This window comes from Toxorhynchites rutilus, chromosome 3 (assembly GCF_029784135.1).
Source record: "Toxorhynchites rutilus septentrionalis strain SRP chromosome 3, ASM2978413v1, whole genome shotgun sequence".
Classification (NCBI taxonomy): Eukaryota; Metazoa; Arthropoda; class Insecta; order Diptera; family Culicidae; genus Toxorhynchites; species Toxorhynchites rutilus.
In genome coordinates, this window is record NC_073746.1 from 185,150,192 (window position 1) to 185,174,166 (window position 23,975).

General features: G+C 38.2%; 2 protein-coding genes across 8 annotated transcripts in view; one reads left to right on the plus strand and one right to left on the minus strand.

The window, feature by feature from the left end:
- Positions 1-23,975, plus strand: part of LOC129779725 (protein outspread) — a 325,696-nt gene that overhangs the window by 195,563 nt on the left and 106,158 nt on the right. The gene's annotated exons all lie outside the window — the stretch shown is intronic.
- Positions 1-23,975, minus strand: part of LOC129779726 (CLIP domain-containing serine protease B4-like) — a 42,512-nt gene that overhangs the window by 12,006 nt on the left and 6,531 nt on the right. Inside the window, exon 4 of one of the 2 annotated variants that reach the window (XM_055787372.1) lies at positions 10,465-10,625. The exons of the other annotated variant lie outside the window; for it this stretch is intronic. Within the exon in view, the coding sequence (XP_055643347.1) occupies positions 10,480-10,625 (146 nt within the window). The 3' untranslated portion in view covers positions 10,465-10,479. Of the gene's footprint in view, positions 1-10,464; positions 10,626-23,975 lie in introns of those variants that run through there. 2 annotated transcript variants of the gene reach the window in all.

Genomic DNA, 23,975 nt, shown 5'->3' on the forward strand with positions numbered 1-23,975 from the left:
TTCCACCTGCGCGGGCACGTCCTATTTATATGTACTGCCACCGAATTTTGTTGGCCAATAGTACCACGGACGGCTCGATGATCACTGTGGGTATATCCTTCGAACACCCTCCACCTCATTTTCGTCATTACGACGGACTGCAGAATGTCAAGTCGATGATGGACTCCCGGCCATCTCTGCGGAAGGTACTAGGGGGCTCTTGTTGCACAGGGCCATATCCAACTTGGTAAATGGCTCCTAGTAAACTAGTTCCTCTTGCGTTGGTGCAGCCGCTTCCCACTCTACTTGTCTTCGGTCGGCGAGCTCCTTGGTGAGGACATCCAGCATGTAATGAAACTGATCCATTGCTCATCTGGGAGGTGCGTAGCAACTGCAAATGGACATTTCGTTGATCTTTGCGATCAAGAAACCCTCGCGCGACTTTGAGATTACCTCCTGGATGAGGTATTGGTCCGTATTGGTATTGGTCCGTGACTTGAATGGCGGTCATTCACACTTTATCCGCCACTCAATTGTCTTTACCGGGGGGATAATTGCGACATTAATGTTTGCTTCTGTCGTTGATTGCCGCAACAGTTGCTGCGCGATGACGCAGTGGTTAAGGTTAATTTGGATTACCTCCATCACTGTCGTCTTGCCATTGTCTGTTTGTACACTGGACAATTGAAGTCTCCCGTCGTATGATTACCGTTCTCTTGTTTTGATTCTGAAACGACCCACAGTCTAGCAGACGTTTATACTCTCTGACTTCAGTAACATGTTAGCTGCGTCATACTTTTTCTTTTTTTTTCATCATTTTCTCTTTCTTCTCCCTCTCTATTTCCTCGTTTCTCAGTTTTTTTTCTTGTTTTTGTCACGACTGTGCTCCAGTCGTTTCCCTTGTTATCGGAAACGACTGGAGCACAGTCGAAACATGCAAATCTCCTTGTGCACACATGCGCTCTGGTGAATGAGCACGCTCCGAAACATGTTTGGTTGACAGCGCCATTTTTACGCAGAGATTTGCGCCCAGTGTAAAGCTGAGTTTTACGCTGAAATTTGCGCCGTGCTTGTGCCGTATTTCTATACTGCGCGCTTGAAACAGGATTGCTCTCTCTGTTGAGGTATTTTTCTTCACACAAGCGTATACGGTTCAAATGGGGACGCGCTGTTGTTTTTAAGCTTTGCTTAGAACGAACGAAGACAAAGCGGGCGCTAGAATTTGATGTGTGTGTGTGTATAGAATGAGACGCGCATCACACAAGTGAGAAGAAATGTTTAGTGTCTAAGTTCTGCGCCGGGCTCAAAATTCATTAGCACGACAGCGCATGCTTATGAATTTTGTGCTCTTCGCATCAAGATAGAATACGAGTTTTCTTTGAACGCGCTCTGATGAAAATTAAACTCAAGCGCAGCGCTGCGTTTATTTTCTGAAGACTGGGCAGAACCATCGCCATGGTCGTCCTTGCGTTTTTGACGTAGGGCTATGTCTTTGGTTTCTATATAGGGGGGCTACTCTACGAAAAATGTAACGAAAAATTAAGGGGTTTCAATTGCATATTACGCAATATCGTTATTGCGGTATATGTTATACCAAATACCTCTAGATGGGAAATTTATTCCGCATTTCTTTGATTTTAACAAAAACAGTGAAAATAGTAAAACAAGTAAAAAAATAGCGAATAAAGAAGGGGAAACAAACAATATGTTTAAATACAATTCGGGCATTAGAATTATGATGAAGATGGGCAAACTGTTCGTGAACAGTACGAAGGAACTAGTTCACCAGAAAGATTGAAAGAACGGTCGTCTTTTTCAAAAAACGGTGGTTTGCCTTACGGATTGATGCCGAATGAACTGATTGTCATTATATACTTTCTGCTAACACGTTGAGCTTCGAATTTTTCTTGCTGCGCTTTTCATTCAGCCCGCATCAAGAGAGTTTGCACAATATCAGTGTCGGTCCCAGTTCCCAATGATACTGATACTGATTGTACAAATATAAAATAGTCAGATATTCAACTAGAAATTTGTCACATTTTGTAAAATATCCGAAAACAAACCGTATATATTTTTATTTTCTCATTGTCTATCTGTCAGTCCCAGTCAGTCAGCACTTTCCTACCAAAAACCACAACGTGTTAATTACAAAAAATCCGGAGGAAGCTGAAACAATACACGAATTGGATAACAAAGAAATCTTCTAGTGGGAAAGCAGATTCGAAAAATGTTTTTTTCGTTCCTTTGGTCCATTGCGTGTACGTGTTGTCGTGATAACCATTACTGAAATGTTTGTGAAAATTGAAAAGTGTTCTTTGATGAAATCTAGGTTGAGTCCCAACAGAAAATATGAAAAAATGCGCGAGTCAAATGATGCCATACCCAGGTGAGCAACATATTTTTACATACAATTTGCGACTTCTAAAGAAGAAGCACCTTTTCTTTCCCCATTTCACAATGGTCCAGGAGATGCATTTAAGTGGAAATTAGCATTTAGAGCTCTACAATTATTCTCTAGACAAAAACTGTCTTAGACAAAAGTTACATATGATAGAGCGCTCATTTACATGTTTCCAGAAATAGGGTGACCAACATTTTCGATGAAATAAAAAATATAACTTTCTTATCTCTATAGATAGAGGTAAACATACACGGAGAGCAACTACGAATTGTACAGTCTACCCAAGCTCAAGCTCTATAGATAGAGGTAAACATAGTTTGACAATGTTGTAGTCCCAGTTATTTGAAACATTCTTGTAGAACAAAGTTTTTTTTTCTATCTCTTCAAAAAAATGATATAGCGCCTTTTTCCTAATTTGCGTTGGGGTCATCATTAAAAAAATCTGTTTTTTTTGCTCTAACTTTTATATTTCAAATTCTACATACAAACTGTCTTCGAAAGACTTTTAGAACATACTGATACAAACATTTTGCGATGCAGAACTTGTCTATCTGAATTTCACTCACTTCCCAAAAAATACGCTCTGTTCAATTGCTTGCCATTCTTTCTGAGGCAAACATAAACAAAGTATATTGGCAGAATTTTAGAGAATAGAGTTCACTTTACATAATGTATTATTTTCAAAACTATGTTGTTTTTTCGTGTTTGAGTAAATTAAAATTAAAATCATGAGTTTATGGATGAAAAACCATCAATAACATAAAGTAGGTTTAAGATATTGACAAGTTCTGTTCACCCCAAAATGTTAGTCTTAATAAGCTCTTAAAGTCGTACGAATACAGTTTTGATGTAGAATTTGAAATATAAAAGTTAGAGCAAAGAACCCGCTTTTTCATGGTCACCCTAATGCAACCTAAGAAAAAAGCGCCAAATCGATTATATTAAAAGATAGAAAAAAGCTTTGTATACAAAGTTAATTAAAATAGTTGGAGCTACAACATTGTACAAATTTTTATTTCATCGACAGCTTTGGTCACCCTATTCTTGATAACATAAAAATGAGCGCTCTATCATATGTAATAATTTTGTCGAAGACAGTTTTTGTCTAAAGAATAAATATCTCCCACAAAGTTGTTTTTTAACTAAGTTGCATTAGGGTAACCATGAAAAAAACGGTTATTTTACTCTAACTTTTATATTCAAAATTCTACATCAAAATTATCTTCGTACGACTTTTAGAATTTATCAATACCAACATTTTGCGATGCAGAACTCGGTAATATTTTAATCATGCTCAAAGTTATTGATGGATTTTCGTCCAAAAACTCAATGATTTCAATTTTAATTTACTCAAGTACAAAAAACCAACAAACATTTATTATGTTTACCCCAGAGAGAATGGCAAGCAATTGAAAAGAGCGCATTTTTTGGGAAGAAATATCGATAATTTTTAGTGAAATTGAGATATTGACAAGTTCTGCATCGCAAAATGTTTGTATCAGTATGTTCTAAAAGTCCTTCGAAGACAGGTTGTATTTAGAACTTGAAATATAAAAGTTAGAGCAGAAAAACAGTTTGTTCAATGGTGACCCCAACACAAATTGGGAAAAAGGCGCTATATCATTTATTCCAAGAGAAAGAAAAAAAAACTTTGTTCTACAAGAATGTTTTAAATAACTGGGACTACAACATTGTCAAACTATATTTACTATATTTATTTATATCTATAGGAATAAGAAAATTAGATTTTTTATTTCATCGGGTCACCCTATTTTTGGCAACATGTAAATGAACGCTCTATCATATGTAATAACTTTGTTTAAGACAGTTTTCGTCTAGAGAATAACTGTCGAGCTCTAAATGCTGATTTCCGCTTAAATGCATCTCCTGGACCATTGTGCATTGATTAACAAAAACTAAATTACATACAAATTTGAAAATTGTTCTTATCTAACGGTATCAATACAGGATAGCTGCGAATAATAGCTGCGAAGCTGCTTATGTTTGTTGGGTTCTAGCTAACAATGTGAACTGCTTTATCCATCTCTATTCCATGATCTTTATTCGTTCTCTCAAATTTTTTTCGTAACGGACAAGGTGAATCGATGTGTATGAAAATTTATTCTATATATGCCGATAGCATAATCAAAGGTGAGAAGATGATTTGGAATGCACTTTATTTTTTTTTTTATTAAATCGTTTATTTTTACAGGCTCAGTTACATAAGTTTAAAGGAGCCAAACTCCTATTTGTATAGTTACAAGTATATATAAACATTTTTTATTAATTCTAATGTTAATGAAGTAGAGAACCGATTACTCGCGGCTTGCTCGAGTTTAGAAGGGTGACATTTTGTTTCAGGAAAAGGATGGGATATAAGGATATGTTGACAATGTTCACACTCACATTCGCACTCACATTCATCATACTCAATTCATAAGCCTATCTTATATCTAACATGTATTCACATTTCACCTTATTCTATTGTTAGTAAGAAGGGATTTGATTTCTCGCGAAGGGAAAGGAAAAGGAGAATATAAGGATATAAGGAGAATCACACACGAAGATTGATAGCTTTTAGGAAGACATATATTTGGGACATGTAATCAAGGTCTAAACCAGCTAACACATCTCTCACCGGCACATTGGGCTGCCTTCCTCTAGCCCGAAGAGAGTTTTCTAAATTCGATCTGGCAACAAGATACTCCTCGCACGACCAAACAACGTGTTCGATGTCGTGGTAACCTTGGCCACAAGCACAGATATTGCCATCGGCAAGATTAAAACGAAAGAGTAGCGCGTCTAACGAACAGTGATTGGACATGAGTCGAGAGAAGGTGCGAATAAAGTCCCGACTTAAGTCCAGACTTTTGAACCATGGTTTGAGGCTAACCTTAGGGATAATCGAGTGAAACCACCGGCCCAATTCATCTTCGTTCCATTTACGTTGCCAGTTAGCGATGGTATTTTTACGGACTAAAGAATAAAATTCATTGAAAGCGATTTGACGCTGATAGATATCGCCTTCAATTGCACCTACCTTTGCCAATGAGTCAGCCCTCTCGTTACCCGGAATTGAGCAATGTGAAGGGACCCAGACAAAGGTAATGACATAACAGCGTCTGAATAAAGCACTCAAAATTTCTCGTATTCTCTCAAGGAAGTACGGCGAGTGCTTTTCCGGCCTCACTGAACGGATAGCTTCGACAGAGCTAAGACTATCCGTTACAATGTAATAGTGTTCAACAGGTCGTGAGGCGACGCTGTCCAGCGCCCAATGTATTGCTGCCAATTCAGCAATATACACAGAGCAAGGATTCTGAAGACTGTGGGAGGTGCTAAAAATTTCGTTGAACACTCCAAATCCTGTGGACTCATTCATAGAGGACCCATCAGTAAAGTACATATTATCACAATTGACACGCCCATACTTTGCATTGAAGATCGTAGGAATGATCCCCGATCGATGATAATCTGGAATTCCATGGATTTTCTCCTTCATGAACAGATCAAAATGTACAGAGGAATTGATGTAGTCAGGAAAACAAACACGGTTGGGAGTATACGAAGAAGGATCAACCTGCATGGAGATGAATTCATGATATGAGCTCATGAATCCTGAATGAAAATTTAGCTCGATAAGCTGCTCAAAATTTCCGATCACCAATGGGTTCATAACCTTACACCGGATGAGGAACCGAAGAGATAATAAATTGAAGCGATCTTTTAGTGGGAGTACGCCTGCCAAAACCTCGAGACTCATGGTATGCGTTGAGGGCATACATCCCAACGCAATACGGAGACAAAGATACTGAATTCGCTCGAGTTTAATGAGATGTATTTTGGCAGCTGATTGAAAACAGAAACTGCCATACTCCATCACTGAGAGAATAGTTGTTCGATACAACATTATAAGATCTTCGGGATGGGCTCCCCACCATGTGCCGGTAATTGTACGGAGAAAGTTCATTCTTTGTTGGCATTTTTTACTCAGATACCTAATATGGGCCCCCAAGTACATTTGGAGTCGAACCAGACCCCAAGATACTTGAATGACATAGCATGAGTGATCGGTTTACCCAAAAGTTGAAGCTTTGGTTTTGCTGGTCTATGCTTCCTAGAAAAAACCACCATCTCTGTTTTCTCCGTGGAGAATTCGATCCCTAGCCCAATGGCCCAGGTTGAAAATTTGTTCAAAGTATCTTGTAAGGGTCCTTGCAGGTCGGATTCGTTTGATCCTACGACAGACACCACTCCGTCATCTGCAAGTTGTCTTAGGCTGCAATTTTGTGTAAGACAATTGTCGATGTCGCTTACATAGAAGTTGCACAAAAGGGGGCTTAAACATGAGCCCTGGGGGAGGCCCATGTAGGAGACCCGATTTACTGTCGAATCCCCGTGAGAAAAATTCAACTGTTTCTCACAAAGCAAGTTATATAACATATTATTCAACAGAGGCGGCAGACCCCGAGAGTGTAATTTGTCTGACAAAACCTCTATTGAAACTGAATCAAAGGCCCCCTTTATGTCCAAGAATACTGAAGCCATTTGTTTTTTTTCGGCGTAAGCCATTTGAATTTCTGAAGAAAGCAACGCAAGACAATCATTCGTCCCCTTGCCCCTGCGGAACCCATATTGTGTATCTGAGAGTAAGCCATTCGTTTCAACCCAATGATCAAGGCGAAACAAGAGCATTTTCTCCAACAATTTCCGTATACAAGACAGCATTGCTATTGGGCGGTACGAATTGAAGTCGGACGCGGGTTTTCCGGGTTTTTGAATAGCTATAATTCGCACTTGTCTCCAATCATCTGGAACAATATTATGCTCCAGAAACCGATTGAATAAATTCAACAAGCGATGTTTCGCTACATCAGGGAGGTTTTTTAACAAGTTGAACTTAATTCTATCCGTTCCTGGAGCAGAATTGTTACATGAAAGGAGAGCAAGAGAGAATTCTACCATCGAAAACTCAGAATCAAGATCGCACCTATCTTGTGGTATATCTCGAACAATTTTCTGCACGGGAGCGGAATCGGGACAAACCTTCCGTGCAAAATTAAAAATCCATCGATGTGAATTTTCTTCGCTTTCATTCGTTGAAGAGCGATTTCTCATGTTTCGAGCCACTTTCCATAATTTTTTCATTGACGTTTCTCGTGACAAACCTCCCACGAAATTTCGCCAATAAGCACGTTTTTTCCCTTTGATCAAATTTTTGAACTGATTTTCAAGGTGCAAATACGTTTGAAAATTCTCAATGGTTCCACGTTTCCGAAAAGCTTTAAATGCGTTCGATTTATCCTGATAAAGCTTGGAACATTGGCTATCCCACCATGGATTGGGAGGCCTTTGACGAAAAGTGGAGCCTGGGATGGGTTTCGTTTGAGCGCGAACCGCGCTGTCATATATCAAACGAGAAAGGAAGTTATACTCCTCCAATGGAGGCAAACCATCTCTGGAATTGATGGCTAGAGCAATTGCGTCCGCATATTTTTTCCAGTCAATGTGTCTTGTGAGGTCATATGCCATGTTTATAGATTCAGAAGAATTCGAACCAATGGTGATGGAAATTTTGATTGGCAAGTGGTCACTGCCGTTGGGGTCCTGGATTACATTCCACTTGCAATCTAACGATAGTGAATTCGAGCAAAGCGAGAGGTCAAGAGCACTTGGGTTAGCAGGAGGTTTAGGTACACGTGTTGTTTCCCCAGTGTTCAAAACGGTCATATTGAAGCTGTTACAAAGGTCATATATCAACAATGAACGATTGTCGTCGTACTGTTCCCCCCAGGCAGTTCCGTGAGAGTTGAAGTCTCCCAAGATCAATCGTGGCTCAGGAAGGAGTGAGCACATGTCAAAAAGTTGATTGCGGCTAACCGCAGCTCTCGGAGGCCAATACAAGCTGACAATACAGAGGTCTTTGCCTCTGATGTTTGCATGACAAGCAACAGCTTCGATCCCTCCAATAGGTGGAAGGTCAATTCGAAAAAATGAGTGGCACTTATTGATACCCAATAGCACCCCTCCGTATCTGTCATCACGGTCCAAGCGTATGATATTAAAATTGTGGAAAGAGATATCATCTCGCGAAGAAAGCCAAGTTTCGGACAGAGCAAAAACATCACAATTGAACTTATGAATTAAAAATTTGAATGTATCCAATTTAGGGATAAGACTACGACAATTCCACTGTAAAACAGTGATATCTCCGACCTCTCTATTTAAATTAGACATCAAGAGAGATAATCATTGCAAGGAGGGGCCATGTTTGCATCAATTGTTGCAAAATTGTCTTTAATACTGGAAGCATTGAAATGACAATGGTTCTGATGGAGTCGGAAACATTAAAACACTTGAAGATTTGGTCCAAAAGGTCAGACAACTTTATAAATCCCGATTGGGAAGTTGAACTGGACGGAAAAACAGGGACAGTTGGGGTTTTTGATGTCCCCTCGAGTGCTGGGCCATTCGAAGATGAATTATTCCCACGGAAACCAGGAGGAACCTGATTTTGCTTGTCCGCTGCACTCGATTTTTTAGGCATGCTAACAGGGGGTATCACCGGAGGGGCTTGTCCTTGAACTTTAGGAGTGGTCACATTTTTGCGCCGGGGATTCCCTTGGAATATGAACGGTGTGCCCCCGTTAGCTGTGTCCGCTTCTATTTCGTCAACGGGCAACGTGGCGAAGAAATTTTGTGTGTTGATTGGTTGTTGTTGTTGGGCCAGTGGCGAAGCGCCCTTTAAAATATCCGCAAAAGTGCGTTTCGAGCGTTCCTTCAAAGAGCGCTTCTGTTTCTCCCAGCGACTCTTGTAAGTTTCACAAACTGAGAGCTCGTGTGGGGATCCCCCGCAATATGGACATTTATGCTCAGTCGCACTGCAGGATTTCCCCTCATGTTGCTCTCCGCAAGTGGCACAGCGCTCCTTGTTGGCACAATAATCTGAAGTGTGACCAACTGACTTGCATTTTTGGCAAGTCATGGGCTTTGGCACGAAGAGTCGCACAGGCAATCTCAATTTGCCCACCATGACGTAGTCAGGTAGAGCGGAACCAGCAAAAGTTACTCGAAACGAGTCTGACGGCGTGAATTTAGTTTTTCCCTCTTCTTGGGATACTTTTCCTAGTTGGCGGCTGTCCAAAATTTTAACACCCACCAACGGGAGTCTTTTAAATTTACCAACTCCTTCTTTTATCATTTCGCACGTCAGACCAGTTTCAGTTACCACCCCCGAGATTTCTACGTCATGGGAGGGCACGTAGACACGATACTCTAGGGTGAACCTCTCGTCGATCACAATTGCATTTGCGTGTTTCCGATCACTCACGACAACACGCAGTTTGTTCGGTCTAACCTTAGAGATTTCGACCACGGAGGAATATAATCTTGCCAGATCTTTCGAAACCTGAATGACATTAATTGCCTTTCCTTTTGGTTTAGGCCGGAAAAAAACAACCCATGGACCAGCTCCAAGTGCATCGTCTGGATAGACCTTGACACGAGGAGAGGAAACAACTGAGGGGGAGGACGAGGTCGATTGTTGAACGGGAGCGGTATCAGTAGGGCTGGGAGGCAAGTTCGGTAGTAGAGCGGAAGCGGGAGCGGGAGATTGAGGGGGCGAAGAGGAAAAGTTTGCCAATTTTCTTGAGGGGGGCTTGTTAAGGTAGATTACCTCTTTCTCTGAAGAGACATCTTCTGAGGGGGGAACGCGTTTAAGCGACTTCCCAGCCCCCGTTGTAGCTAGTGAGGAGGAAACAGTAGTTTCAATCTCCATGTCAACATGACCTTCTGCCATTACGGCAGATATAAAATAATATAATTCTTATTTTTTTTGTATTTCTAAACCTAATATATATTATACCTAAATCGCACACCAATGCGAATGAAATGAAGCGGTGTCTCAATCGAACCGCGTGGCAATCGCTCGGCACAGATGCAACGGTATATCGCACCACAACACGATGATGGAATCGATGACGATGCTAAAGCACACACAGCGATGATACGGCACACGCACCGCGTCCGCCGTGGAGGACTTCTTCCTCACGCTGGTAGTGATTGCTGCTCTCCTCACTCGCGCAATAAAGAGAACCCCGTTAGGGCGAAATAAATTCACCAGCCACGAACTGATAACGGTATAATCTCCACTTTATAATAGACGCGAACAAATTTGCGACCGATGTCTTCGGACTGCGCGAGCTGAATGAATGCACTTTATTATCCTCAAAGTTTCGTCGAGAGCCTGGTTTGAAGGGATCAACGTTGATAGAGATTTTATTAGAAAGGTTGTTTTCTAATCATATTTTGTTCAATATATGTCTATATCATGTAGGATATGATATTGAGTAGATTGGTAATGTTCAAAATTTTGCAATGCGGCACCAATAGCTACTAATGGTTTCATTCAGCCAGCTACAATTCCCCAAATCCAGTTGTCCATCACCCTTTTCTTTCCCCATAAATAAGCAACACACATTGGGATCAGTTCACTACAGAATCCACATAAATTTCATAAGGTATCACTCATGGTCATAAGATAACTAATCAGCATCACCTGGCGAAATAATTATAACCACCCACCACAGGCAATATTTCAGAGAAGTATAATGCCGCCGAGGCATGTTCAGTGTTGCCACACGTACAGAATTATCTGGAAGGTAGAGATTTTATCGTTATTTTAGGTAGGGATAGACGGGGTAAGACGGACCACTTCCAGTTTTATAAGAAATGCTCAGTATTTTGATAAATATGCTACGAAAGAAGCATTAATAGCAAATTTTTGTCATTTCGAAACACCTTGCAACATCTGAGCGCACGAAATATCAAAACTGTAAATAAAACAAAGTTTTCGTCCATTGCGATTGCAAGTGATCTAATTTTCAAGGCAACCAAAATAAGGATTTTTCCAGCAAAAACAGTATATTCCGTTAGATGCCAGTGTCCTAGGTTCTTCCTGCGTGAAAAAATATGTTAAATTTGATATAAAATGCAAAGGGTGCTCTGGGGGGAAGACGGACCATTTTCGACGGAGTAAAAGCGCCATATGTCGTGATATTGAATGATTTTCATATCAAATAAAACACCATATTTTTACATTATTCTTTCAACAAGAAGAAGCGAATGTCGGGCAATAAAGTTTTAAAGTGCAATCCGACATCATCTTTCCGGAAGCCGGAAGCTACTTCCACTGCCAGAGCTCGGGCCTTCAACAGGCCATCCGTCACTAATTTTTTCAACCTCTTAACATCCATGACGGAGCACACAGGTTTTCGACTGGCAATGAAATTCACACATTCACACATGAATGTGTTATTGGAATTTAATGTAGACAAACAGCTACCGTCTCTATAAGTTTCCCTTTTTTTGGAAACCTTCACTATTGGTGCTCTTCGTGCCCCTAAAAAGAAAGGTCCTCGTGTTACGAAGAGAAAACGTGCTGCAAAGAACACGGCCGAGTTGACTTCCAACGACTACATGGAAGGCTTGAAAAAGGCCAAAGTGTCACAGGACACAAAAGGTATACAAAAAGGACGACTTTGAGGAAACTTGAAGGATCAAAGACATCACCTACTTCGGAGACTTCACGTGAACAGACTTTGAGAGATTTTAGACCCACGTAGACAATCGTCCTTATAGGTTCCGAAAATTTGATATTTTTTTCTCCAATATTCTCCTAACTCTGCACGCGGAATATGGATGAGCTTTACATAAGAAAGTTTTTGTGTAGTTTATGAACAACTCTAAACCATGTACATTAGACAACTTAGACAACTGTTCCTGTTATTCCTACTAAACTCAACTGTTTGAAAATAGTCTTGGTTCGTCTTACGTCGTCATGGTCCGTTTACCCCGCGGGTGGTCCTTCTTACCCCGCCAGCAAAATAAAAAGTATTTTTTATCATTTAAAAAATTAATGAAAAAAAACCAAAAAAATGAGTTTCAAAAGTTTCAGCTACAAATTTTTTAGTAGTATATTATTATATATTCAATAATATGCGGCACTACAAACAGGGAAAATCTCAGACGACGTTTAACTAAAAATTGGTTTTCCTAGGGGGGCGGGCTTACCCCGTCTTCCCGTACAGATTCTGTATGGTACAGGGTACAGATTTTCGTCAAAAAGTACAGATTGGTTCAGATTTTTTTCTGCCTGTGAATTTTTTTCATTTGAACAAAGCAACATTAAGGTACATGATGACTTTTACTTATCAGCAGAGCAGCTACAATGCAATGCAATTTCATAAGGACGGAATTCCTTACAAGGATCGTCTGAAAGGATTCGCGTCGGACGGTGTGACCGTAATGATGTTTCGAATTCTGTAATACGCTTGATCAAAATCGATTACCTAGATTTAGATTTAGATTTAGATTTAGTACCTGATTATCTTGAGCATTTATTGAGGGACATATATACCTATACATCAAATACCCTAAAAAGGACTAGCGAATTCGAGGGATTACAGGAAATTTTAGAACTCATTTCATGCATTTAACGATTTTCAGCGTTAATTTTGTTTTTCACAATTTAGTATCAATGTGACAAAATAGACTGCTTGCAGAATATTGGCTGCCCTCAAAGATACATTGACAAAACCTGAGATATTTTTTTTTGAGTGTGCTAGGCCCCAGATCATCAAATTGAGTCGTTTATTCCAGGCTGAAAACCCTGAATTCACGATGCTAAATGAAGAGCAGAAAGAGGAAGCAGAGCAGAGGAATCTCACGTTGTTTCAATGTCCAATGCTATTAAATTTTAAGATCATTTGTAAAGCTGCAAGTATTTTTAGGTTGGAATGGCAGCAGAATAAATTATCATAACAATGGACATCAAAAGGCAGATAATTTTTAAGGATATTTGTCGCAGTTTGATCATGCAAATGAGAAAAAGATTCGTTTTTGATGATCCGACGCTGAAGACTGCGACAATGTTAAATGGAAGAAACTTTTTCAATTTGACAATCATTTACGTTGTGTCGGAGGCGTTTCCAGGGTTCTACGATGAGAATATACAAAATCTGGAGAATGAATTCCGTACCATAAAAAAATCACTTCGTAAAGAAATCACATTTTCAGAAAACGAGCATGTGCAGGATTGGTGGACAAAAATTGGATGCCTTAAAAGTAAGTTACGTTTGTTTGAAGCGTAAGATTTTGAGTGATAAAAATTTGCCAGCTGAACGAAGTGTTATGATAATCACTTTATTTGAAAGATAAAAGGTCTACGAGGACTTGTTGCTCATTGGTCTAGAATCTTGTTTCATTAATTCAATAACTGTGTAACTCGCTCGCGTTCTCGACGCTTCGATATCTTGTTTGTAACGTTCTCATTATGCCGTACTCCTTGGCAACAGTCGAGCGATTTTTTTTCTGAATATAATCAGAACAACAATAAGCTTCGAAATCGGCTCAGCAACGATACAATAAACGTTATTTTGAGATCAAAAGATTTAATTAAAGCTCGAAAAATTTAATGAATGATAGACACAAACACACGAATGACTTGCGAATGTAAACGTAGTACAGGGTCTTCCAGATTAAACGCTCACGCAACAAATTTTAATAACTTCTACAAAAGTGAACCGATTTTTATTTTTAAAAAACAAAAATCAAAGATGAGATCAAAAGATTTAATTAAAGCTCGAAAAATTTAATGAATGATAGACACAAACACACGAATGACTTGCGAATGTAAACGTAGTACAGGGTCTTCCAGATCAAACGCTCACGCAACAAATTTTAATAACTTCTACAAAAGTGAACCGATTTTTATTTTTAAAAAACAAAAATCAATGATGAGATCAAAAGATTTAATTAAAGCTCGAAAAATTTAATGAATGATAGACACAAACACACGAATGACTTGCGAATGTAAACGTAGTACAGGGTCTTCCAGATTAAACGCTCACGCAACAAATTTTAATAACTTCTACAAAAGTGAACCGATTTTTATTTTTAAAAAACAAAAATCAAAGATGAGATCAAAAGATTTAATTAAAGCTCGAAAAATTTAATGAATGATAGACACAAACACACGAATGACTTGCGAATGTAAACGTAGTACAGGGTCTTCCAGATCAAACGCTCACGCAACAAATTTTAATAACTTCTACAAAAGTGAACCGATTTTTATTTTTAAAAAACAAAAATCAATGATGAGATCAAAAGATTTAATTAAAGCTCGAAAAATTTAATGAATGATAGACACAAACACACGAATGACTTGCGAATGTAAACGTAGTACAGGGTCTTCCAGATTAAACGCTCACGCAACAAATTTTAATAACTTCTACAAAAGTGAACCGATTTTTATTTTTAAAAAACAAAAATCAAGCTTATCTTAGGACATTTTCGATGTGACCACCGCTTTTTTCGATAACGCGTATTAAAGAGTGAACAAAATTCTTCATGCATAACTCTAACATTAGGGGTAGTGGGGGCAAATTGGTCATGGGGAGCAAAGTGGTCACCTGCTTGTTTGGTAGTATAACTATTGACTATAGATGCCGTATTGGTGGTCACTTTATGTTTGAAGAATTTAATGACTTTTGAGTCACCCTGTACTTCAGTAGAGCTGTCGCATGTCAAAATATAAATAAAAACAGAAATTGCTGTCTCGGTAGCCATTAGGCTGTAGTTCAGTGCGTATGGTACCTAAGGAATTTCTCGTGAAATTCAGTTTATTCAATCTAATATGTTGGACAAATCATGAGAAAATTTAAATTGATACTCTAGGTAAATAGGCCAAGCTTATTTCATACATATACCTATTATATCAAATATGTTTTGAACAAATTTGGACGAAAAAAACGCATAAATCTATCCCATTTAGCTTGATATGTGCGGGTGACCACTTTACCTCCAAGCAAAAAAGAAATGATCGATTTTTCACCATTTCTTCTAATCGTGAAAAATGTACTATTTTGAATTGTTATAGTAAAAGCCGTTTGCTATCTTGAACAACAATGAGTTGAACTGTAATATTCTTCGAGAAACGGGAATTGAAGCGGTATGTGGACGCTGGAAATGGGCATATTTCTTAGGGTGACCACTATGTCCCCACTTCCCCTATGACTTCGATGCTGTTGAAATTCCGAGTTATTTCTTCTTTAAGTTCCTCCAAATTTTGTAGCTCATTAACATAGCAACGGTCCTTCACGTACCCCCAGAGGAAGTAATCGATGACGAGGAATGTTGAAATTCTTACCATAAAAAGACAAAGTTTCATTAAGGCTTCGATTTCTCGAGTAATACGATTTCACTAAAAATACACGGTCTTGTGAATTGTACATCTTGACATTAAAAACCATCCGATCAGACTGAACGAGTAGCCGAAAATTATCATCCCGAAGTGGGGAATGTAGTGTTTCCATCGACGGTGCGAAAAAAAAATTTAATGAGTAGCTATTCGATTTTTTTTGCGTGAGCGTTTAATCAGAAAGACCCTGTATTTGTAGTAAATAAATGAGTATTTTTAGATTTTCATAGATTTTTTTCTACGGCGAATATTTTCCATGGTACAAATTTTTGGAAGAAAATGTACAGATGAAGAAGATTTTTACCCCCTCTGGTACATATGAAAATGTGGCAACACTGGGCATGGTGGCTATTTCAAACTTAAATTTAAGAATGCACTGTAAGATGACGGCTTCTTATCGTATTCAGCTAAATTAAATAAACGAAAGTAAAAGACGATCGATCGATTAATATTACTGTTGGGACGATTTTATCAATGAAGATGTTCATTTATGGGCATCAATACAAGAAGATCAGAGAAGGTCGGGTTTTTCGTGATGATATCTATATCAGATATTTATCTTTATCATTTTCTTACAAACCGTTTGAAGTTCCGTTTAGTTCATGTAACAAAAGGTTTTCTAGGGGATTTGGAGTTGTGAATGAGTTAAACTTACTGAACAGTTACGAAAACTCAATTCAAAACAATTATCCTCAAAGTCCTACGTCAAGGTTCTAGGCTGTTCAGCTAGAGCTCTCTGCAACGCTTCCGCGAGTGCTTTCTCGGCGGTTTTCGATCTTTCGATGAGTTCATCGTGCTTCTTCATAACAATTCCCATGAGAGATCTCAAACCCAACATCCTGGACTTGATATCCTTATGCACGTTGGGTTTGTCCTGCACGAAGGTGTCGAACACATTTCGATATGTAAATGCATGAGTGAGATTGTTGTGATTTCAATAGTTTACTTTCGAAGCAGTTTTTGAATTATTAAAACAAGTTTCTAAGTCAATGAGTAACAACCATCACTTTTATCTTTCAAATAAAGTGAATATCATGACACTTCGTTCAGCCGGCAAAGAGGTATTATTCCATCAAATACACAGTAGAACCCCTTTGCAGCCTTAATATTTGGCCGGTCCGACGACGTGTTCCTTGCTTTCGAATCACTACCAATGCATGCAATCGTATGGAAATGGCTTGGCAAATATGGCATCATATTTCGGACACTATGTTCTAATATCTTGAAATGCTTAATGCACTGATGATATAACTATAAAATTAATATCACAATAGCTTCTTTAGAGTAATCCCTTAGTTTCACTATCGTGCAATTCCAAATGAAATCGTCCAAAAAATGCAGATTTTAATAAAATGTATTTTTGATTCGAATGAAAGTTTGTATTCCAAGATGGTAAAACTATTTTTGACGAACTTTGTGGAACATCGAATTTTTATGAATTTCCGAAACTTCGAATTTTTGTATGTTAACAATTAAGGCCACAAATTATGATTTCTGATGTGATTTAAAACAAAAAAGCTCATTATAAATCTCCTTCTAAATGTAGCCATTCTCGAGATATTTTAAAAAATATTTTTAATTTATTGTCTTTTTTATAGTAAATATTCCCTTTTAATATGTTTGTCGTGTTATACCGTCATGTTCATGAAAATTTATGAATTTGCTTATAATTTTCAACAACTTTTCCAAATACATCATTATGGTAAAAATATATGTTTAGGAGTTACGTAAAAAACATTTGAAGACATGTGGGTTAACACAAAACGTAGCGATATTAAAAAATCTTTTTTTATCTTAGTACAAACTTTTAACATATTATTCGTGTTACACAATCAAAACACGAACATTGAAATCCCAACAACAAATACACCTTGTTGATTCAACCGGACGTTATGGGCACAAATATAATTAACTTGTTCACGTTATGCCTAGATTATACCTGAAGCCAGGTATCTCTAAGCTACCTCTGTATAGGTATATAAAGTCAGGTATCTTTAAGCTACCTCTGTACAGGTATATAAAGTCAGGTATCTTCAAGGTACCTCTATAATGTATATAATGTTACTCATATTCAAACATCGTTCATCAGTCGAACAATCTTCCTTATAGAGTAAATAACGGTATACCACAATGGACTACAAAATTTTTTTTTCGTGTTGTAGACCGTTTCCGAAAAACGGTAGGAAATGTTCATCTGAAAAATGTTTCTTAACCGTGTCAATGATTGAGAAACTTAAGTCAATGGGATGCAATATCATTTTAGATACATCTTTAAAAATTTGCGAATCATGCCGTTTATCTGTATACTCTTCCAAACCAAAGCAGTGTAATACTGAGGAGCAGATCAGTACAGCAGTAGGAAATACTTTAGAAGAAGTACCATCAATAGTTTCAGTCGTTTCAGCATCTTCGCAAGATTCCCAAAAAAAAAAAAGTTAGAATTTCAACAGTTTTGCCTAAGTCTTGGTCCGTGCAAAAAATGGAAGAAGAATTTGGCGTTAATAAATATATGGCAATTCAAGCCAAAAAATTGGCAAATGAAAAAGGTGTATTGTCAACACCACATAGCAAATATGGACCAAGTTTAACTGAAGATGTTAAAAATCGTGTTTCGGAATTTTATAATGACGACGATATCTGTCGATCATTACCTGGAGAAAGAGATTATGTTTCTGTAGCCAAAGATGGGAAGCGTCAACACATCCAAAAAAGGTTATTACATCATTATGGGAAACTTTCAACAGATTTAAGGAACTTAATCCAAATTGCAAAATTGGATTTAGCTCTTTTGCATCAATGCGTCCGAAGCATTGCAAGTAGTTCAAGAAATCATAACGTTTGTGTTTGTACATTCCATGAAAATGTAAATCTTATGCTTCATAGTCTCAAAAAATATTCCTTTAACATTGAATGCAAAGAATATAGGAATAAATACTATGTAACATATCAAGTAGATCAAAATACTGTTACCTTCGTGAATGTAAAAAATGCCCAACAATGGACGAGTTTGGAAACTGGTTTCTAGATTGTAGTGTATTTACACCAGTGTGTTACCGCTATAAAAAATTATAGCATCTAGGTTAGTCAATCAATCCCGATTTGTAATCGGCCTCTTTCGTACCCGAACGACAAGCAGAGCAGACGTCTCGTAAAACTTAAAAAGAAACGGTTGATATAATAAATATTGTCTAACGAGTAATAACCTGTAAGGTATTCGTCGTCATAAAAAGTCGTGGTGTAAAAATAAAACACGTGTTGGACATAACCTGAAAATGTCAGTTGTTGGTGAAGGAAGCGGTCCTAATTCGCGGAAGCGGAAGTTGGGAAGCTGCCTTGCATCAGAATAGAGAGATGTCGTATCAGTTACACCAAACGCTCGGAACGGTCAAGAAGGAGGTGCATCAGAAGTCGAGCGCCAAATGGAACCAAGAAAAGGCAGACAACAATAGGAGTCGTCCCGTCAAACAGGCATCAAAACCGTGCTTTCGGTGTAGTCGTCATCATGATCCGAACTCGTGCCCAGCACGCAACTGGTCGTGTTATTCATGTGGAAAGACAGGTCACATTTCCACATGTTGTCAAACAGTGAAGTCTGGAGGAAATAATCGCGTCGCCGAGATGTCTGAAGCCGTCGAGGTCTTACGTCTAAATATGTTTTATTCCCCTATCACGCCATCAGGGTCGAATTTGCCGTCAGCGAAAGCCGAGACAACGAATAAAGGAAAGCAGTTGAGCATCCTGGAACAACCTAAAACCTACAAATTTCCAGTCGGATCTTTAAATAAGATGGATTCTCCAGAATTTGTGTCGCTGGAATGCAATGGTCGTCGTATTGAATTTGAAGCGGATTGTGGCGCATGTCGCAGTGTAATCTCCGTGGATACGCATAAAAAATTTTTCCCCGGAACTAATCTGAAAGGTACGTTTTTGGAATTTATCTCGGTTTCAGGTCAGCGAATCAAGCCGCAGGGAACACTGGAGGTTAGTGTAACAACTCCGTCTGGTGTCAAAGGCCGGTTAGAATTGGTCGTCATTCGAACGGACAGAGAAGTCAATCCGTTACTGGGACGCGATGGGCTCGATTTGGTATTCCCGGAATGGAGAAAAACATTCAGTGTCAAGTCTGTAAGTAATATAGAATCTTTCTTCGAAACTGAACTCAGAACACATTTTCCGAAAATAGTCAGTGAGTCAGCAAATAACGCTATTGTTGGTTTTACCGCTGAGCTAGTTTTAAAACCAGATACTAGTCCCGTTTTTCACAAAGCATATTCAGTTCCATTCTCACTCCGAGAAAAAGTCGAGCTAGGTTTAGATACATTAGTACAAGATGGTATACTTATCCCAGTCCGATCGTCGCAGTGGGCGAATCCAATCGTAGTTGTTCCTAAAAAGGATGGCTCAGTGCGAATTTGTCTCGATGGAAAGGCAGTACTGAATCGTTATACCACTGTCGAACATTATCCTTTGCCAAGAATCGATGAGATCTTAGCAAAACTTGCTAATTGGAAAGTATTCTGTAAAATTGATTTATCCGGAGCTTATTTACAAGTTCAATTGTCAGAGTCATCTCAAGCGTTGTGTACCATTAATACACATCGTGGGCTTTTTCGTTATACGCGCATGCCGTTTGGTATAACTTCTGCCCCAGCGATTTTCCAATCGATTATAGACCAAATTCTCAACGATACACCTGGCCTTGCATACATTGACGACATCATAGTTGGTGGTGCAACGATCGAGGAATGTCGGCATAGTCTGTTTTTAGTACTAAAGAAATTGAATGACCATAATATCAGAATAAACGTGGCCAAATCGAGTTTCTTCAAAAACGAGATCGATTATCTCGGATATACCATAACGTCCGATGGTATCCGTCCGAGTGAGTCGAAAATAAGAGCTATTCTTGACGCGCCTCCACCACAAAATGTGAATCAGCTCCAAGCGTATCTTGGATTACTGAATTATTACCACAGATTTCTTCCGAATTTGTCTATTCATCTTCGTCCGTTGTACAATTTACTGCAGAAGAATAGACGATTCCTTTGGTCGTCTGAGTGTCAGCAAGCTTTCCAAGAAACTAAAAAATTACTAGTAGATAATGATCTTCTCGAACCGTATTGTCTCACGTAGTCGAAAACGTAGAAAAGCCTATTTGTTTTGCTTCTTCTACACTCAGTTCAGCACAGATCAACTATGCTCAGGTCCACAAGGAAGCACTTGCAGTAATTTTTGGTATCACTAAATTCCATAAATTTCTTTATGGCGCAAAATTTAAATTAGTGACTGATAATACTGGCATAAAAGAAATTTTTAACCCGTCTAAGGGTACTTCTTCTATAGCTGCTGCCAGATTGCAACGATGGGCTCTAATATTGGCCGGATATAATTATACGATTGAACACCGTCCGGGAAAATTTATGCATCATGCTGATGCACTTTCACGTCTTCCTCTACCATGTTTAGCAGATGTTGAACATGTTGACCTCGGGATAAAAGCTTTTTCATCTAGTGGTTCTGAAGTTGTGAATATTGATGTTGTTCGTATTCATCAAAAGTCTGATTTGATCATATCCAAAATTTTCAAATTTGTGTCAGGTGGATGGCCTAAAAATGTTAATGAAGAAATTAAACCATATTATCAAATTAGAAGCCATCTAGGTGTCGATAGAGAAGTTATATATTTTGACGATAGGGTTGTTGTCCCGGATAGTCTGAAAAGTACCGTTCTAGCACAACTGCATTCAAATCACGATGGAGTAGTGAGAATGAAAATGCTAGGTAGAATGTACGTTTGGTGGAAAAATTTCGATAAGGATATAAACGATCATGTAAAACAATGTCTAGTTTGTCAGAAGCGACAGCCTGTCGCGAAAGAAGTCGTTGAATCAAAATGGCCAAAATGCGAACGTCCGTTTCAAAGACTTCATTTAGATTTCTTTTATTTCGCAGGTCACACACTATTGATAATCATTGATAGTTTTTCGAAGTACATCGATGTCAGAATAATGAATGGTACAAATAGTCTACAATTAACGGAACAGCTAGAATCGTTTTTTGCTAGTTTCGGAATAGCAGAAGAAATCGTCACTGATAATGGCCCACCCTTCAACTCTGAATTTTTCGTGCGATTTCTGGAAGCAAATGGTGTAACCGTATCTAAATCTCCACCGTACCACCCCCAATCTAACGGGTTGGCCGAGAGAGGAGTAAGGACAGCAAAAGATGTATTAAAAAAGTTCCTACTTGATGATGAACAACAGTCGCTTTCGCTGTGTAGGAAGATTAATCGTTTCCTTATTAACTATCGAAATACGCCATCTACTGCTACAAATCGTACACCGTCGTCTTTTGTTTTCGCACATACACCACGTACGTTGACAAACAGCATAAATCCTCGTAAAGTTGAATTAGAATCCGTCGAGTCAAAACCTGCAGTTGGGTTGGATAAAAAAATTGATCAATCCCCACCAGAGATTAAAAATACCTACTGCGTTGGTGATAATGTGTTTTACCGAAATCACTTCAAGGAATTAGTGCGATGGATTCCCGCTAAAATCCTACAAAAACTTAGTCCACTCACGTATTTAATAAGCTTAGAAGGAAATGTTCGTTTAGTTCACGCAAACCAAATTCGAAAATCACACTTGACAGATGTATTTCATCCAGTTTTACCGATCGTTCAGCCTGGACAACAATCAGTCGAACAGAATAGTGAAAACCGCAACCAAGTGCAGGCGTCACCTGGAGTTTCATACGAGAACCAAACCGAGTTGGACAACCGAGAATCATCAAATGAAAACAAATCGTACGGATGTCCCAGTAACCAGTCGAAATCGCCGATTGTACGACGCTCTAATCGTTTAAGAGGACAACCGAGAGTAAAGTACCCGAAATAAGTGCTTGATAATTATGATTATGTCTTGTTTAAATTGAAAACAGTAATTCACATACAGTGATTAAGTAAGTTAGTATTTAGTTAATTTGTTTGTAAATGAAACTTAAAGCGAGGAGAGCTGTAGTGTATTTACACCAGTGTGTTACCGCTATAAAAAATTATAGCATCTAGGTTAGTCAATCAATCCCGATTTGTAATCGGCCTCTTTCGTACCCGAACGACAAGCAGAGCAGACGTCTCGTAAAACTTAAAAAGAAACGGTTGATATAATAAATATTGTCTAACGAGTATCGTGCGCGTTTTACTCCGCCCAAACATTTCATAGATGAGCTTTAGGAACGCAATATAATTGAAATCACTTATGCACAATGGATTACTACTAATCGATGCGACATAGAAACTCTTGTAAAACCGGTGGAAGAATTTGTATCGTATTTTTGCGAAAAAATAAAAAAAATTACTTACTCATGATTGCATTAAAACACAACAGTCCACATTTCTTAACAATATAAAAGCTAATTTGCAAGAAAATGAGGTTGTTGTGATTTGCGATTTTTCCGAAAATTATTCATTTGTGCTTCAAGATGAAGTTCAAAGTCCTCACTGGAACAATGATCAAGCAACAATCCATTCATTTGTTGTTTATTATAGAGATGAAAAAGGTTCTCTGGCAAATTTATGCTTTGTAGTTATATCTGAAGTTTTAAGTCGTGACACAATAGCTGTGCAAGTATTTATTTCTAAATTGGTAACATTTTTGAAACAGCAAATACAGGTAAAAAGAATAATATTCATGTCGGATGGTGCTGCATCCCAATATAAAAATAGGAAAAATTTTGTGAGTTTATGTCAGTTTAAATCGAAATACGACATTGACGCTGAATGGCATTTTTTTGCAACATCACACGGCAAAGGACCTTGTGATGCAATTGGTGGTACATTAAAACGGATGGCAACAAGTGCTAGTTTGGCTAAGCAGCATGAACATCCAATTACGAGTGCAAAAACGTTATTTGACTGGGCTAGCAAGCGAAAAGAAGACTATATTACAAAATTGTCATTTTCATATATGTCACAAGAAGAATATGATCAGGGTGTGGAAGAGTTGAGTAGCATGTATGATAACACCAAACAAATTCCAGGTACCCAAAAGTATCATTCTTTTGTACCTGTATCCGAGAATGAAGTAGCAGCAAAGTTGTACTCTAACGACAATGCAGCAAGTTATCATAATGTGTATAGAAATATAAGAAAATAATGAAATAATTAAATTATATACAACAAAACCGTTAGTTATTAAAAAAAAATGTTGATAAATAATAAATGCTAAAAATTCTAGTATTTTTATTAGTATCTCTTAAACTACGATAAATATAGGAATTATTTGACCAAATTGTAGATAATTATATTTGTTTTCCTTTTATAAATGTTGTATCCTG